At 41.1% G+C, this 15,068-nt stretch overlaps 1 protein-coding gene across 2 annotated transcripts in view; it reads right to left on the bottom strand.

The window, feature by feature from the left end:
- The window catches only part of RIF1 (replication timing regulatory factor 1), a 29,464-nt gene extending 15,245 nt beyond the window's left edge, over positions 1-14,219 (bottom strand). For both annotated transcript variants that reach the window (XM_013198089.3, XM_048080994.2), the window contains exons 1-19: positions 13,846-14,219; positions 13,025-13,103; positions 12,340-12,436; positions 9,972-10,102; positions 9,760-9,854; positions 9,265-9,454; positions 8,262-8,354; positions 8,029-8,167; positions 6,624-6,775; positions 5,776-5,896; positions 4,754-4,927; positions 4,388-4,498; positions 4,075-4,137; positions 3,146-3,246; positions 2,698-2,784; positions 1,609-1,682; positions 1,301-1,481; positions 639-746; positions 255-404 (exon numbers count right to left, since the gene is read on the bottom strand). In XM_013198089.3, the coding sequence (XP_013053543.3) occupies positions 255-404; positions 639-746; positions 1,301-1,481; positions 1,609-1,682; positions 2,698-2,784; positions 3,146-3,246; positions 4,075-4,137; positions 4,388-4,498; positions 4,754-4,927; positions 5,776-5,896; positions 6,624-6,775; positions 8,029-8,167; positions 8,262-8,354; positions 9,265-9,454; positions 9,760-9,854; positions 9,972-10,102; positions 12,340-12,436; positions 13,025-13,103; positions 13,846-14,204 (2,505 nt within the window). In that variant the 5' untranslated portion in view covers positions 14,205-14,219. The remainder of the gene's footprint in view (positions 1-254; positions 405-638; positions 747-1,300; positions 1,482-1,608; positions 1,683-2,697; positions 2,785-3,145; positions 3,247-4,074; positions 4,138-4,387; positions 4,499-4,753; positions 4,928-5,775; positions 5,897-6,623; positions 6,776-8,028; positions 8,168-8,261; positions 8,355-9,264; positions 9,455-9,759; positions 9,855-9,971; positions 10,103-12,339; positions 12,437-13,024; positions 13,104-13,845) is intronic.
- Between the last annotated feature and the right edge of the window lie 849 nt (positions 14,220-15,068).

The following is a 15,068-nucleotide window of genomic DNA, read 5'->3' as shown; positions in this document are numbered from 1 at the left end:
AACCCAAAGACTGCTTAACTTATTTTAATATTCGAGCATTATATTAATTTCACTCATTTCTTTCAATCCATTTCTAGTTCAATTCCAACTCCCATTAATACAAAGAATTTTGTTATAGCTCTAAGTCTTACCCCAAACACTTTAAATTACAGAAAACACTACATTAAAGTCTACAATAGGTTCTTGCACACATATCTAACTGAAAATGTCTGCTAAAGTATTTATATAGTCCAATGTCACAGGTTTATACTCACTACTGGAGTTTCACCTTCTAGCCCAGATATTATTTTGGCACAAAGTTCTTCACAGCACAGGTTTTCTTCTGCTGTTGCAACTAAAGCAGCACAGCGAGCAAATGCTCTATACAGGTCTGACCAAGTACGCAGCAAGGACTTCATAGTTGGCTTTAACAACAGAAAGAAAAAGTTTATGGGTATCAGTGTCTGTGCACAGAGATAAAAAATTAAATTTTCTTCTGTCAAAGCCTACACAAACTCAAGAATTCTAACCTCAGAGCAGTAGTCTTAATATGTATCTGTATTGGTGAAAGAAATGCTACTCTGAGATCATTAGGTAGTACTTCATAGTTTTTATAAAACCCACGTTGTTTCTAACCAGCATTAGGTACCAACTGTTACCTGTGGAAATTCCTGAACAGGGAAGATAAGGGCTACTGGTAGCAACAGTGCACTATAAACAGCATTGAAGTTGTGTTCCAGTGCATCACCCTGATTTACTTCATTAGTCTGCAACGATAAAAAACAATTTACTGCTTAAGCAAACCCTAGGTTCGAATGCATTTAGGACAACCTTATTTATCATCTGTTTTGTACATAAAAATTGCACTAGCTCAATTGCCAACGGTGCTTTGAAATTAGTTATTCCTCCACTCTATAAGAGTTCACATTGATCCTACTATTTAAACAGATAAAAAGCTTCGTTTAATTCCAAAATAACCCCTTAATTTCAAAGATTAAAAAAAAAGTGCTTTTTCTAAGCTTATTTCAGTTGCAGTGATGCTAATACCCAGAATATCTAAAGCAAACTATTTTTAAGGTTTTTACATCTCATGACTGCAAGATTAGTCAATGGACTTCCAGTAAGCCATCTGCAGAACCTGTTGAATATTACAGTGTCATTGCAAATGTTCATACTAACACCGCACACATTGCAGTCTCATAAATACCATCAAGGCTTATATAATTTTACCATCAAGACATGCAGTTTCTAAAAATACATTAAGATAGAAGATCAGCACAGAATGTGTGTTATCTGGTAAAGAGAACAAAAATAACTATACCCGATTAATCCATTCGGTTAGCGGGTTAACAACAATACTCCACATTCTCCAAAGATGTTCCTTGTTTTCCACCAGCTTTGCATTCTTATTAATAATGCATAACACAGATTCACTGAAAGCCAGTGGAGATGTAGGCCCAGATAAAACGTAACCCACGAGAGTTTCTAGGATTACAAAGAACCTAGGGAAGAGAAATTCAATAGGTAAGAGACATTTCAGCTGAAGTTCGGAAAAAAACTTCTATAAAGACTTAAACTACAGGGAACTTACTAATTAAAAGAAAATAAAACCCAAGAAACAACACATACCTCTCATCTGTTACACACCATTCCAATAGGTTATCATGGAAAGGCAGCTGAATTAAGAACAAAGCTGGCGTTCCCTTGCAAGAGAAATTTCAGATGTCAACACAATATATACACTAAACAAATAAAATAGTCGCCTCACTTAAACGTGCATGTATCTTCAATTTTTAACCGTAAACTTCTGGCTTTCAAGTTGCCAGAAATTGTCAATTCTAACATTTCAAAGTAAAAAGAGGCAAAAGCTAGAGGAATTCTGCTAGGTGCTGGTACTTTCCAGCAATTATACTACAGTTGAAGCAAAAAACCACCATCACATGAGTTTTATAGTACTTAATCACTATTTCCTTGACACCATATATAACACCGTAAGGTGGGTGTGCATAATGCAAACATTATATATTATGATGCCTGAAACATGATAGAGCATGATGTGATTTATGCGATTGGCTTTCTTCAGTTTCACGGTACAACATCTTTTGGACAACCTCTGTTAAAAATCTACCATTTCAACCTTGCTAGTGTTAAGGCATTCAGAAAAATGCATGTAATACCTGCCAATTAAAGCTCCAATCACCCTAATAAAGTTTGACTACATTAGGTAAGTCAGGAAAAAAAGCTCCAAATCCAAACTCAGGAAAAGAGTTGAGATAAACTTACAGAGTTGAGCTCTTAAGCTTTGGTAGACAAAACTTTACACTATGCACTTGAGGCATTCACATAACCTTGTTACACTTAAATCTTCTCATAACAACAACAACAAAAAAATCTAACGTCAGTCTTTTCTCAAAGGTGGTGGTAGTTTTTTTGGTTGTTTTTCAGATTGCTGTCACCTACTCGTCCCTTCCAACGCAGTACACAGAACTCTGTACAGCTACGGCTCACTAGGACCAAAGTAGAACAGAGTAGTTTTCAATGCTACCACCACCACTTTTTTTTGTAGCAGACAATAGCTTCAAACATTAAAAAACCGTTAAAAACCTTCAAATATCAGTCTGGATCTCATGACTTATGAAGTGCTCTGCACATATGTGCTTACATGACATCCTAATGCCTTTAAGCATGAAGAAAGTTCTGGAAGGAAGTCAGACTTACATTTAAAAGATCCATATCAGCAACCTGATAAGCTGGTGATCCTAATACTTTGGGAGGTAATTCCTTAACAGTAATATCAACGAGAGACTAAAGAGGGGAAAAGAAGAAAATAGTAGTTTTTTCTTTTTCTTGAGGAGAGCAATATTTTAACACAAAAACATAAATGCAAGCAAAACTGTAGCAACTAGCTTCCCTTTGAAACAGAAGGTTCTGAGAATCATACACCCAATACGGTCAACGCTGTTTTCCAGATTTATTAGCACTTAAGAAACCCTTAAGCAACATTACGGCATATCATTAGAATTGCACAGTTCATACCAAACGCTGGTTCTCAAGAGACTGTCTGGTCAATTAGGTGCAAAAGACTGCCACCAAACAGAATTTACACAATCACATAGAAACTAGGTTTAAAAAACAAACACCCTACAAACAAACCCACAGAACTTACCAGTATTTTCTGCACCGGAAGAGAATTTGATCTAACAGTGTTTTTTAAGGCCTGAAGTAACATAGTCAGTACTTCTGACCCCTGTTTTTCTTTCTTATTACCTAGAATAAAGTATATTTACAGTTACAGCAGAACAAGTTAATGCACAGCGACCATTACATAAATATTAAATACAAGGTACTGTAAGATCATAAGACATTCTGTATATTTATAAACATTACCAAATACTTTATCAAATTGGATACCAAGTACCTCTGAAGAATATTGAAACTGAAAGGTTTAAATAGAAAAACTAAATTTTCTAAGTAAAATAGAAACACCCTCCTGTTAACATTCAGCTCTGGCATATTAAAAAAAAGGCTGTGAAATTTTGCAGGCATCCAAGTAACACACGTCATTTCTATTATGCTTTTCAATTAGATCATTCAATATAAAGAGCTTATTTAGACTTTTTTGTTTGTTTTAATAAGAATGCACTTACATCAGGCTATCTGTAAAGAGACGATGCTACAACAAACTTGACTTGGGGAAAAAAGGTAGCTATAGTCACATAAATTGATACTACTTTGAGTAATACATCAAATAATATTTCAGAGTTTTTCTTAATACCATAGACTTGGCATGGGATTGTTTTTAGAAACGGAAAGAATTTTTTCAGCAGTAATATCAGTTCAAGTGCTTCTGTGCCTTATTGCTAAAAGACACACAGCTGCAGTCATACGCTACTGGTGTCTTCCCTGACAAGCCTGAATGGATTGAATCAGTACCATTTTGTATTTTTAGCACACAGATTAAAGAGATTAGTTCCAAAAAAAACTGTTGATGATGCCTAAAAACAGGTTTTACAACCAACGAAGCAAATATTTCTTCAAGTCTACTAAAAAAAAGCCACAATCACTGACTGGTCAGCTATGACAAGAAAAGTTTACCTGATTCAATAGCTGTTTTTACATATCCACTTATGTCCTTCCATATAATATTCAGCGTAGAATCTACAAGATAAAAATATTTCCATTCACTTTGCAATAAAAACATTAACAAACAATATTTAAATGCAAACTGTGTTAAACAAACACTGACATAAGCAGAAACTGGCATAAGCTTTTGGACCAAGTCAGGTAAATTGTATTTAAGTAATGCAGACAGAGAAGTATTACAGAAAGCGGCTATTTCTTCCCCCCTTATGTTTTCCTCCCCCAAATTATTTTTCAGAAAAAGTGAACTTTCCCACTAAATTCTTACCAGGAACTTCTTTTCCAATTGCAATAAATCCATCCTGAACTGCATTTATAAGTGTGGTGGCATGCTTACAAAAAAAAGATGAGCTGCTGATCAGTGGGTGCTGGAGAGGCTCTAGGAGAAGAACAAAGCCTGTTTTGTAAGTTGGCTATTTTGCAGTCTGTTTTTAAATTAAGTCTTAAAAAGCAAGCAGAAACGTATATACTTACAGTATTACACATAATTAAAAACAACTTCCAGTATTAAAGATGACCACTAGCAGTTTTAAATATTTAAAGCATTTCATGCTACTGGACCCCTTTAAATCCAACAAAATCTGGTTGATTTCAGACTACGTAATAGTACTTTGAAAAAAGGTAACTCATATACCTAAACTAAGTACAAGTTTGTTTTGCTTTGCAAAATCCAAAACTTCTGGTCCCATCAAGAAGTGAAGCAGCATCTCAATTCCCAGAAGCTGAATAGAAGGAATCACCACCACTCCTGCAGTACTAGAATTCAAGTTCATTCTCGGTGTGGCCGGACTTGCAAATGGATAAGAACCTGAGTGGTGGGAGAAAAAAAGAAAAAGTTACCTCATATTTCACCTGTAGTGAGAAGAAAAATCCAACAAACCAGAACCCCCATAGCGAATGTGCGAAAAGCAAGTCATATAATAGTGGTGGCTAAAAGGAACCTCTTATGAGTCAGACATTACGTACTCGACAGGGTTTAACATCACAGTTTTAACTGTGTATTTTGAAAGCGTGTGTGTTCCAAGGACTTCAAAGTCTCAGATGCCAAACTTTATTTTGGCAACAAAAGGTGCCATGGAAGTTGTGGCAATAGAACGAGTTACGTGCTACACTATAAACGCATCGAGGACACTTGCACAATGAACCTGAGGCTTCTAACTACAACAGTCTAGAATTGTGTGGGAACATAAGGCTTTCCATGCAGAGCAGAGGCAGTTCCGTATCTCAGCACTTGGATCTAACACTCAAGTTAATGTGATTTCACACGTACTTACAGTATTATGAGCAGTGTTATGATCACTGCTGTATTATTCAGACAGAACCTAAAAATGCGACAGAACTGAGACTAGTATACACAGAGCATATAACACAAAAAAAACCTTAAGTTTCAAGTCAAAGCTCCATTGCAAAAGTGAACACAAACCTGGACATTAAAGGTGGGCCCTCAGCACAACTTGATTATCCTGATTTTGTAAGCTTGAGATACTGACTACAGTCTCAGCTTAACCAATGTGAATCACCACCTAAGTTTTCTGCATGTTCATCTGAGAAGTTACTGTTTTCAATAGTATGACAAGTAAACCATAAACGTGTTACACAAAACACCTTAGCTCCTGCATCTAAAACACAGGTGGAAACAGGCTTCCATTTTAATACCTGATTTCTGTGTAGGGTTTGCCAAACCTAGATTTTGGTTGGTTGGTACACGTGAGGGAGTTCCTGGCAACGCAGCAGAAGAATCTAGACTCAGAGTACTCTGGATTAACGGTACACAAACCTGCAAAAATACCAGATCTAAATAAAAATGACACAAACAAGCCATAAGCCACAAAGAATCATGTATTTCAAATATCACAGACTGTACTGCTATTCACAGCATCAATTTTTCAGAGCTTCTTGGGTCCTCACAGTATTTCTAAGACACTGTATAAAACATATTGATGAACAATTATGAAATAGCTATATAAGAGGAGTTTTTGTTTTATAAGTGATACAACTGTACTCCATTTAAAAAGTTTGATTTTTTTTTTCTTTATATCCATCCTGAAATTTCATTTAACAAAATTCAGAAGCCAAATAGAAACATTTTGTTCATTTCAAATACAATGTGAGTAGTAATGGAACACCTGAAACATTTGTCTCCATGATATTGAAGAACATCGTGAAAGGAGAAAATAATAAAACAATCCTTATATAACCTGCTCATGTTTATTATTGCTGTGTGCTGAGTGGAAATTTTCACTATGACACTCACATTACAGGCAGATATACTCTCAAGTCTTTTGGAACTTGAAAAATATTGCACACACAGTCCTAAATGTTCCTCCTATATAACGTACACATAAACAAAAAGCACGTTTGATTCCTAAAGACAGTTTTATACTAATAATAAACAAGAGAAGGGCAAAGTAGGTACATAAAAGCTATGGTAACAGAGTGGATGTAGCTTTGCACACTGAACATCAGCTAAATGATTATACTACAACTATTTTCAGTTGTATTACCTGTTCAAAGTTTGCAGGCAGCTGCGGCCCCAGCCTCATGAGCAAATACCACCAGACCTCCAGTTTCGTCAGTGCTAAAGCCTCTGTTCTCACGTGGATTGAGCTCAGGGGCTGCATTAACAATTTCAGCCTTTTAGCACTGCACAATATATCTTGAAGAAAAAGAAGAAAGTATTTTTAATCAACGCAAATAAATAATTTGATTCCAAAATAAAAAGTAAACTTTTTAAACCATTAGTTTTCTTCTTACTGTGTTTTACCTTAAAACACAGTAACGCTTTGCAGAACTACAATACCACGCTAATCTTTCAGACTATTCAGACTGCTTGAAATGGTGTCTGGAATGACCCTGGGAATAGAAGGCACTTCTTTCCAATACCAGAAAGGAAGTGAAATCTACTGCATATCAACATAAACATAAGGAAATCCACTCTTGCTTGCTATGTTCAAGAGTAACATCTCCCACAGCAAAATAAAGCCCAAACATTTAACGTACCTGCATATTAACAACAAAATGAGAACGAATGACCTTAAATATGGCACACCGAGGCCACAAATGATCATTTGCCACTGAAGAAGAAATAGCATAGCATGTTTGGACAGAAGTTTGCTCACGCCTAAGTGCTTAAAGGGAAAAAACTTTTAGCCAGCTCAGCAACAGCAGAACCTGTCCACCAGCAATTTACAAGAAACTGCTGACAGACTGCTTTTGCAGCATGCAGTCCTTGTTAGCCATGATAAAGCATGCAGCACAAACACTAGCAATGCCAGCGATTTTATCTAGGAAAAGAATCTTGGTTAACTGATCTATGGAAAACAATGATTAGAAGTGACCAGATGGCAAACAAATCAGAATTACAACTTAACTGAAATTCAGCTAAACTCAGAAGTGTTCACATTTAGCTTCCTCTTCAGGACAGACTGTGAGCACAATCAAGGTAAATATTTTGGGTGTTGTGATATACACTAGACTTGTTTAGGTCTCTTTTGTACCCTTTAAACAGATTTTTTAAATACATTTCACATCTTCAGAATCTTGATGCATGGCTCTCCCTAGTTAATCCATACAGTACAAAATACTATCTACAGAACAAAGTTCTTTTTCCCCATTTGATTGCTGACTGTTTGGCTCAAGCGAAGTGTTACAAAAAAGGCTTCTAATTTTATCCATTTCTCCTAGTAGCAAAACTAAGATAGAACTACTGGTCAAGTTACATCACTTTCCCGTATGTATATACACACAGTAAATATTACTATGTATACACCACATATATACTGTGTATATACAATGGTACATACCATAGTTTTCACCACCTTAAGAAAGAGGGAAACAATATATACTCTTCCAGTTATAAAAAGTGTCAATACTCAAAACAATTCAGGTTAACTTTTTTTTTAAATCTACCTGGATTTAAAGCAAAATTATCTATTAGACTCTTCCATGCAATGAAGGCTATTTTCTTTACTACCGGTGAGCCACTACGAAATCCAAGTTCCTCCAGCTGCAGCAATGAATTGATGAAACTGCCACTACGATGCAGAGTCTGAAAATAAAGAAATTCAAAGTTACAATAATTAAGCAGTCAAAAATTTAGTTATTAATCTTTAGGTAAGTAAAATGACTGTTCTTCTGCTTACCTTTCCAAGTAATTTGACAAACAGCGGCCATAATTTTAAGACGTATGTCTCATTTTTTGTAGAAAACAGTTTTTGAAGTTCTGAAATTAATTTCTGCGGGTGGAAAGAAGAATAATTTATACAAGGAATACATTCAAGTTATTGTAAAAACTATGTAATCAAATCAATGATAACTGGAAAGACACAAGCAGTCTGGAAATAACTTATTTCTAGATCAGAAAGATAAAATTTTATACCATGCAGCACTCCCTGGTGAGTCAGTCAAACACTGCTACCATCTGATTACCTTCTTTGCTGAAATGAATAGCTGGTATCAATTATTCTTGCTGATAGTGTCGAACAACAAAATCGATTTCCTTCACTACCTGTAGCCTCCCTAACTCTCAAGTCACACTGACGTTATTAGTGGCAAATTTCCACTTCAGCCAAAGGATTTACTTCTTTTGGTTGTTTGTGGTGTCTTGTTTGCTTTTAAATTTATTTATTTTTGCAATGAGAGTGGTTAAGCACTGGAACAAGCTGCCCAGGAAGGTTGTAGGATTTCCTTCCTTTAATATATTCACAACTCAAATCGTCAAGGTCTTGAGCAACCCAGCTTAGCTCTGAAGCTAGCCCCATTTTCCGTAGGAGGTTAAGCTAGAAGATGCCATACCAAGTTCTGCAACAGATCCTAGTTCTCTCACCAAATTCTCTTTAAGAAACAATAAAAGTATAACGATACTATGAGTTAATGCTGTAAAGACAGGTTTCTAAAGATCATTTAAACAGAAGCTTTCCTCATCAATAATGCTTACCAGAAATGTTAAGATTTTTTTTTTTAACAGTGGTGCTATGTTTAACCTTGCTGTTGTATTAATTTCTGTCAAAACTGCTGTCATCATGAAGTTGCTCTCAATACACAGTGGCAGCAAAAAGCTACTATTTAGACTATAAAAAAACAAAACGAAAACCCTGATCACTACTCCTGCTGTATCTAGAAAAAAAAAAGCACATTTCTACTTACTGTGGTCATTAGGTGTTCAGTGACAGCTGCCACCTCCTGCTGTTTCTGCAGCAGCAGGGGCATGCCTATCTCCAGTGCAGTGGCACCTCGCAGCTGCACTTTATGAGCTGAATGGACGACCAGAGGAATGATCAGCTTTGCCCACCTCACAGCCTCTTCTCCCATCTGGGTTGGGGTTTGCTCCATTAAGCTGAATTGAAAAAACAAATACAAGCACTGATCGTCTCTAACAGGCAGCATCCTGCTCACACGCTCAGACAGTCTTAGATATCATCGGTAAGTGCTCTGATTCAGCTTAGGATTTAGAGGAAGCCATTCTGAACAATTTTAGAACATCCTATTTCGATGGCTGACTTAACTGCAATGCTGACGGGTTATTTCAACTTCCCCAAAAGCAGAACAAACTGACGTTTACAGTTGCCCTTTCTATGCCATCAATATTTTTTATAGGCATACGAGCTAAACTGAGAGCCAATAAAAAAACAGTGCACGTACCGTATAACAACATTCAGTGCTTCATATTCAACAACCATAGACTGGACTTCTCCTTTAGTAAGTATTGTTTCCAGTGTAGAAATAATATTGGACACCTGAGGGAACACAAGAACATCAGAGTGAATGTTGTCCTTAAATACAAATATTTTTTCCTGAGCAGCTGGAAACGTGAGATTTCGTTTCCCAGGCTACAAAAAAGTTAAGAAACTTACCTCTTTTTTAACAATTTCAGAAGGAAACGTCTGCTTAGAAATCACCCAAAGTGCTCGAGTGCGAGTGTTTTTGTCTGAAGTTTTCAAAGCAATGCTGTTTAGCGTTGAAAGCAAGTCGTGTACTTCAGTTGCTGAAAGCAGAATGCATAGGAGTCAAATTCTGAGTATTCCACTCAGTTTCTTAGCAAGCCTTAAGTCATTTTGCTCATTTAACATTACATTTAACTAGACTGATTGTGATTTAATGTCTTAACTGTTACTTTTTGGTAATTTTTGGAAGTTTCTCATGAAATTTAGCAAAAAAAAATCAAAATATATTCATGCACGTAGATACTATTAACCTAGCATATACATGGTATCATGAGAAGCCAGAAAACCATTGTATCGGGTTTATGTAGCAAGAGTTTGGTAGCAGGAGGCTGCAGGGGTGGCCTCTGTGAGCACAGCCCAGCTGCCCCACCTTAGATAAGGCCCGGCTCCAGCCGGCTCCAAAAAGGACCTGCCACTGGCCAGAGCTGAGACAATCAGCAGCACTGGTTGGTCAACTGGGAGAGCATGTTTAAGAACTGGAAAAAAGACTGCTGTGCAAGAGCAGCTGGAAGAGAGGAGTGAGAAACAGAGACCAAGGTCAGTGAAGGGGGGGGAGGAAGCGCTCCAAGCACACAGCAGCAGTTCCCCTGCGGCCTGGGGAGAGGCCCCTGGTGGAGCAGGCTGTCCCCCTGCACCCACGGGTCCCACACGGAGCAGATCTCCACGCTGCAGCCCGTGGAGAAGCCCCCGGTGGAGCAGGTGGATGTGGCCTGGAGGAGGCTGCGGCCCATGGAGAGCCCCCGCAGGAGCAGGCCCCGGGCCGGAGCTGCAGCCCGTGGAGAGGAGCCCGCGCAGGAGCAGGGGTCTGGGGGGAGCTGCCGCCCGTGGGGGACCCGTGCTGGAGCAGTTTGCTCCTGGGGGACGGACCCAGCGGTAAATAAATTGGACCCGGGCAATAAATTACATGGATCTCCCTACACTGAGTCTGTTTTGCCCGTGATGGTAATTGGTGAGTGATCTTCCTGTCCTTATCTCAACCCTTGAGCCCTTTCCATCGTATTTTCACCCCCTTTTCCCTTGAGGAGGGGAAGTAAGAGAGAAGTTGTGGTTGATCTCAGCTCCCCAGACAGGTAAAAAACCACCACAACCGTAAAGCTAGAAGATAATTTTACCTAAAAAGGGCTAGGGCTAAAGATTGAATATTCAATTATTTATAACTGCTTGGATTTCAACTTAATTTAGTAGTACTTTACAAAGTCAGTTTTCCTGGTATACTGACATATATAAATTCATGTTAAGGTCTATGAAAAAAACCTGGAACTTTTAGAGCTAGAACTGAGCTGTCCCACCTTCCTAACTCTCCACCTATTCTCAGGACCTGACCTTACCTAGCAAGTTTGACTGCAGTTTATTAACTGGTTAAAAAAAAAAAAAGCTATAGGGGAAAGGAAAGGGACTACACAGACACTGCTACAGATGCTTCATTTCCTCAAGAAATCAGATTATAGTTTAAGTAATAGAAAGGCATGAAACACTGGAAAATATAAATAGAAAAACTGAGAAAAAGCATCGTGTAAGAATGCTCTCTGACCAGCTACATGTGACAAGTTTAGCCTTCACCTTCCACCACTACGCAACCTGTCCACACGCACACAGACAGCTGGCATCAAGCTGCTTCTGACCACACCGTTGTGACTAGATACGCCTGACCCCTGGAACCTGTCAAGGTACCTCCTGAGGGCCAGCCAACTTGAACATCAGCTCTCCTGGATTAACAAAACCCAATGGTTTTACCTTGAGGCACAGCCTCATGTTTTCAGCACTGAAACCTGCTGTTACAGGGATTTAGCATCTTCCAGGAACGTAGGCCGTAAGATTTTGGAGTGCTTTAAATGTTGTGCTATTAAACATTTCAAAATAACCTGTTTTCATGTACCAAACAGGAATTACCAGGTGAACACTGAAAAACACTGAAAAGCACTACCAGGCAGGCCTACGCTCTACAGAGAAAAAAAATGTTCTTCATTATTTTTCCACTTGGGAGGTTTTTGATTGCAAATTCCAGAAAACAATTACAGAACCTGACTGCTACCAAAGCATGCAATCAAACAGGTAGTAGGCCAGTATTAATGTAATTGCATGATTTTTTTATTATTTTTTTTTTTGCACAAGATGGAATTAGTGATCTGATCACACCGATCTAGAGATAAAACTATTATATCACTTGGGAACAGTAACATTTTCCAAAATTGCTGTATATACTAACAAGGAAATAAAAGAAGGACTATGGTATAGAGATATACATTACCAACAAGCACACCGAAGTTGGTTCGCTTACCTGATAACTCAGACGTGATCTTCGAATTAAAAACGCAGAATCCTAAGGCCTGTAATGCCGCGTTACTTAGCTCTGAATTTGCGCTAGAGATATGTGCCTGAAAGAAAGTTAAACGCATGTAAAATATCAGCTTACAAAACAGACGTAAAGTATTAACTGTCTTAATACCAATGCCTGCTGAAGAGACCTGTCAAAAATGAATGCTTGATGAAAAATACACCCATGTAGGAAAGCCTTCCTGTTTATACGCACTCCAGATCATTAAAACAATTTGAAGTTCTGAAGACATTTTTGTTCTCTGTAATTTAGACATCTTTACTGAAGAATGTGCTAGACATCAGAAGTTCTTTACTTCCTTGCTTTTCCCTGCACTAACACTTGACTCTGTTCTAAAATGTGCGAAAAAACAGACAGTCTTTACAGTAATCTTTCAAAAAATTGACATTTAATATATACACGTGGTATCTTTCCTGGAAGATTTGATTTGACTGCATAACACCTGCCTGAGGTCATCCCAGTCCCTAAGGTTTTTTTTTTCCCCTGTAGTAATTTCTAATAACATTGAAGAAACGTTTCACGAACACACCCTTAATGCTATGTTACTAGCTTGAATTCTTAATTACATGAACGCATGTTCAAGTCTTAGTCCGGCCTTGAACGTATCTTTGATCTGGAAAAGACATACCTTAAACACTTTGCAAAGTTGAGGAAAGAGTCTTCTGACATCAGCAGTGAATTCTTTGCCTTCCTCACCAGTCAAGCGACTTTACAGAGCAGAAGGGAAAACAAGCAACATTCGCCCATTAAACTTGTTATCATCTACATAGCTTTAAATCTCCTATAACGCACACTTTATTAGTGAGTTTAAAGACAGTGGTTAGGTGTCCTGGTTTCAGCTAGGACGGAGTTAAACCAGGACATCAGGGAACTACTTCATTCCTTAGGAAGTTAAAACAGAAGATGGTGAAGCACAGAAGAGGCAGTCAGCACGTTGCTTGACATACCAATAAAATAGTGCGTTATGAAGTACGTGCGTGCTGGTGTACTGGAAAAAGCGAAGTGACTAACAACATATTTTGTGCTTATGGGATGTGAAAACATTACGGTTTTTAATCTTAATTTTTTAAGCAAACATGGAATGGTTAACGTGAAACTTCATGCCACTACTGGAAGTTGGACGAGCAGAAGCACGTGAGCTGAAAGCAGGTTCCTCAAGCGCCGTTCCAGATGCAGGCTCTGAGTTTGGGGGAGTTCTGGTTTGACACTTGGCAGCAGTGCCTGCACGTACCACGGGCCAGCTGTGCAGAGGAGCCGCACCTGCCCTACGAACCATTCAGGACCGGTCTCCCCCAGCTCAGAGCAGACTTAGGAAGCGTGCTCGCCCAGCAGACAACGCGATAACGGCCGGCACGGCCTCTAGGCGCGGAGATCGCTTCAGATCAGCGCCGCGCGAAGCCCGACCGAGCGCCGAGCGGCCCGCTGCCCTCCCCCCGTCCCCGCGCCCACCTGACGATGGCGAGGTGCGCGTCCGTCAGCTCCCCCGGCGGGGCTGCCGGGTCCTCCAGCGTCTCCAGCAGGGGCCGCAGGCCGGCGGCGGCGCTCATGGTGCGGCGGGCCGGGGGCCGGGCCTCCTGCGGCGCGGCGAGCGGCGGCGGCCCCGAGCCCCCTGCCCCGAGCCCCCCGCCCGCGGCCGCGCCGCTGCCTCCCGGCCTAAGATGGCGGCGTGCGCGGGACGGGCGGCGCGCGGGCCCGGGCGGCGGCGGCTGGGCCAATGGGGAGCGCGGGGAGCCGGGGCTGGGGGCCGAGGCGGAGAGCATCGAGCGGCGCCACGCGATTTCTCCGCGCGCGGCCGAGCGCCGAGCCATCGCTCGCTTCCCGCGCCCGCCGGGGGCCCGCTGCGGATTGGCGGAGGGGGCGGCGGGGGCGGGGCGAGGGGCTGTCCGTCACCTGAGGCGGCGAGGCGCTCCGCCTCGGCCGCGGCGTGCTCGGCCGCGTCCTGGTAACGCTGCGGCTCCTCCGGCCGCGGTCACGCTCCGAGGCGCTCGTTTGCGGCTGGAAATAAAAACACGAGCGGCTCGCAGCCCTGCTCACAGCGCCAGCCCCACAGAAAGCGCCCTGCATAAACCTGAAACGCGAGGGGTGCCCCGCAGCCCACCCGGTTCAGCCCTACGGGCACCCCCCCCCCAAGCCGTTTCCCCGTAGCAATGTCTGACGCTGAGGAGCCCTTTCCCCACCAAGCCCCTATCGCCGTGTGGCCACCTTGCATTCCCAGCTCCGTCTCGCCCCGCAGCGTCCCGGCGGCTCTCCTCACGCCGGCTTCCGGTCACCGGCCCCCGGGGGTCCTCGGGAGGAGGGCGTGAGGGGGCTGAGGGCGGCCGGCAGGCGGCGGGGTCGTAAAATGCCGCTCCTCCGAGCCGCCCGCCCCCTCTCACCTCACACCGGGTGCTGGGGCCAACCATGTGCCCTGTGCCCTTCTCTTAGGCCGGGAGTTAGAACCGTATTCCCAGGGAAATTAGCGCAATACACACTCAAAAATGAAAAAAAATAAAAAAGAGCCGTGACCCGAGACTCCCCTCTCAAGAACTCGAGGTGTCCCTAAGGCAGGGCTGGGGCACGGCCCTCCGCACCAAACCGAGACATGTTGCAGCTTACTGACTGCTTTAACTTAAAAAAAAAAAAGGCCTTCCCAGTCTGAAAAGTTCTCACGGAATCAAAATACATCATTGGAA

This window comes from Anser cygnoides, chromosome 6 (assembly GCF_040182565.1).
Source record: "Anser cygnoides isolate HZ-2024a breed goose chromosome 6, Taihu_goose_T2T_genome, whole genome shotgun sequence".
In the NCBI taxonomy this organism is placed as follows: domain Eukaryota; kingdom Metazoa; phylum Chordata; class Aves; order Anseriformes; family Anatidae; genus Anser; species Anser cygnoides.
Note: the sequence above shows the minus strand (reverse complement) of the source record. Positions and strands in the feature narration are given on the sequence as shown.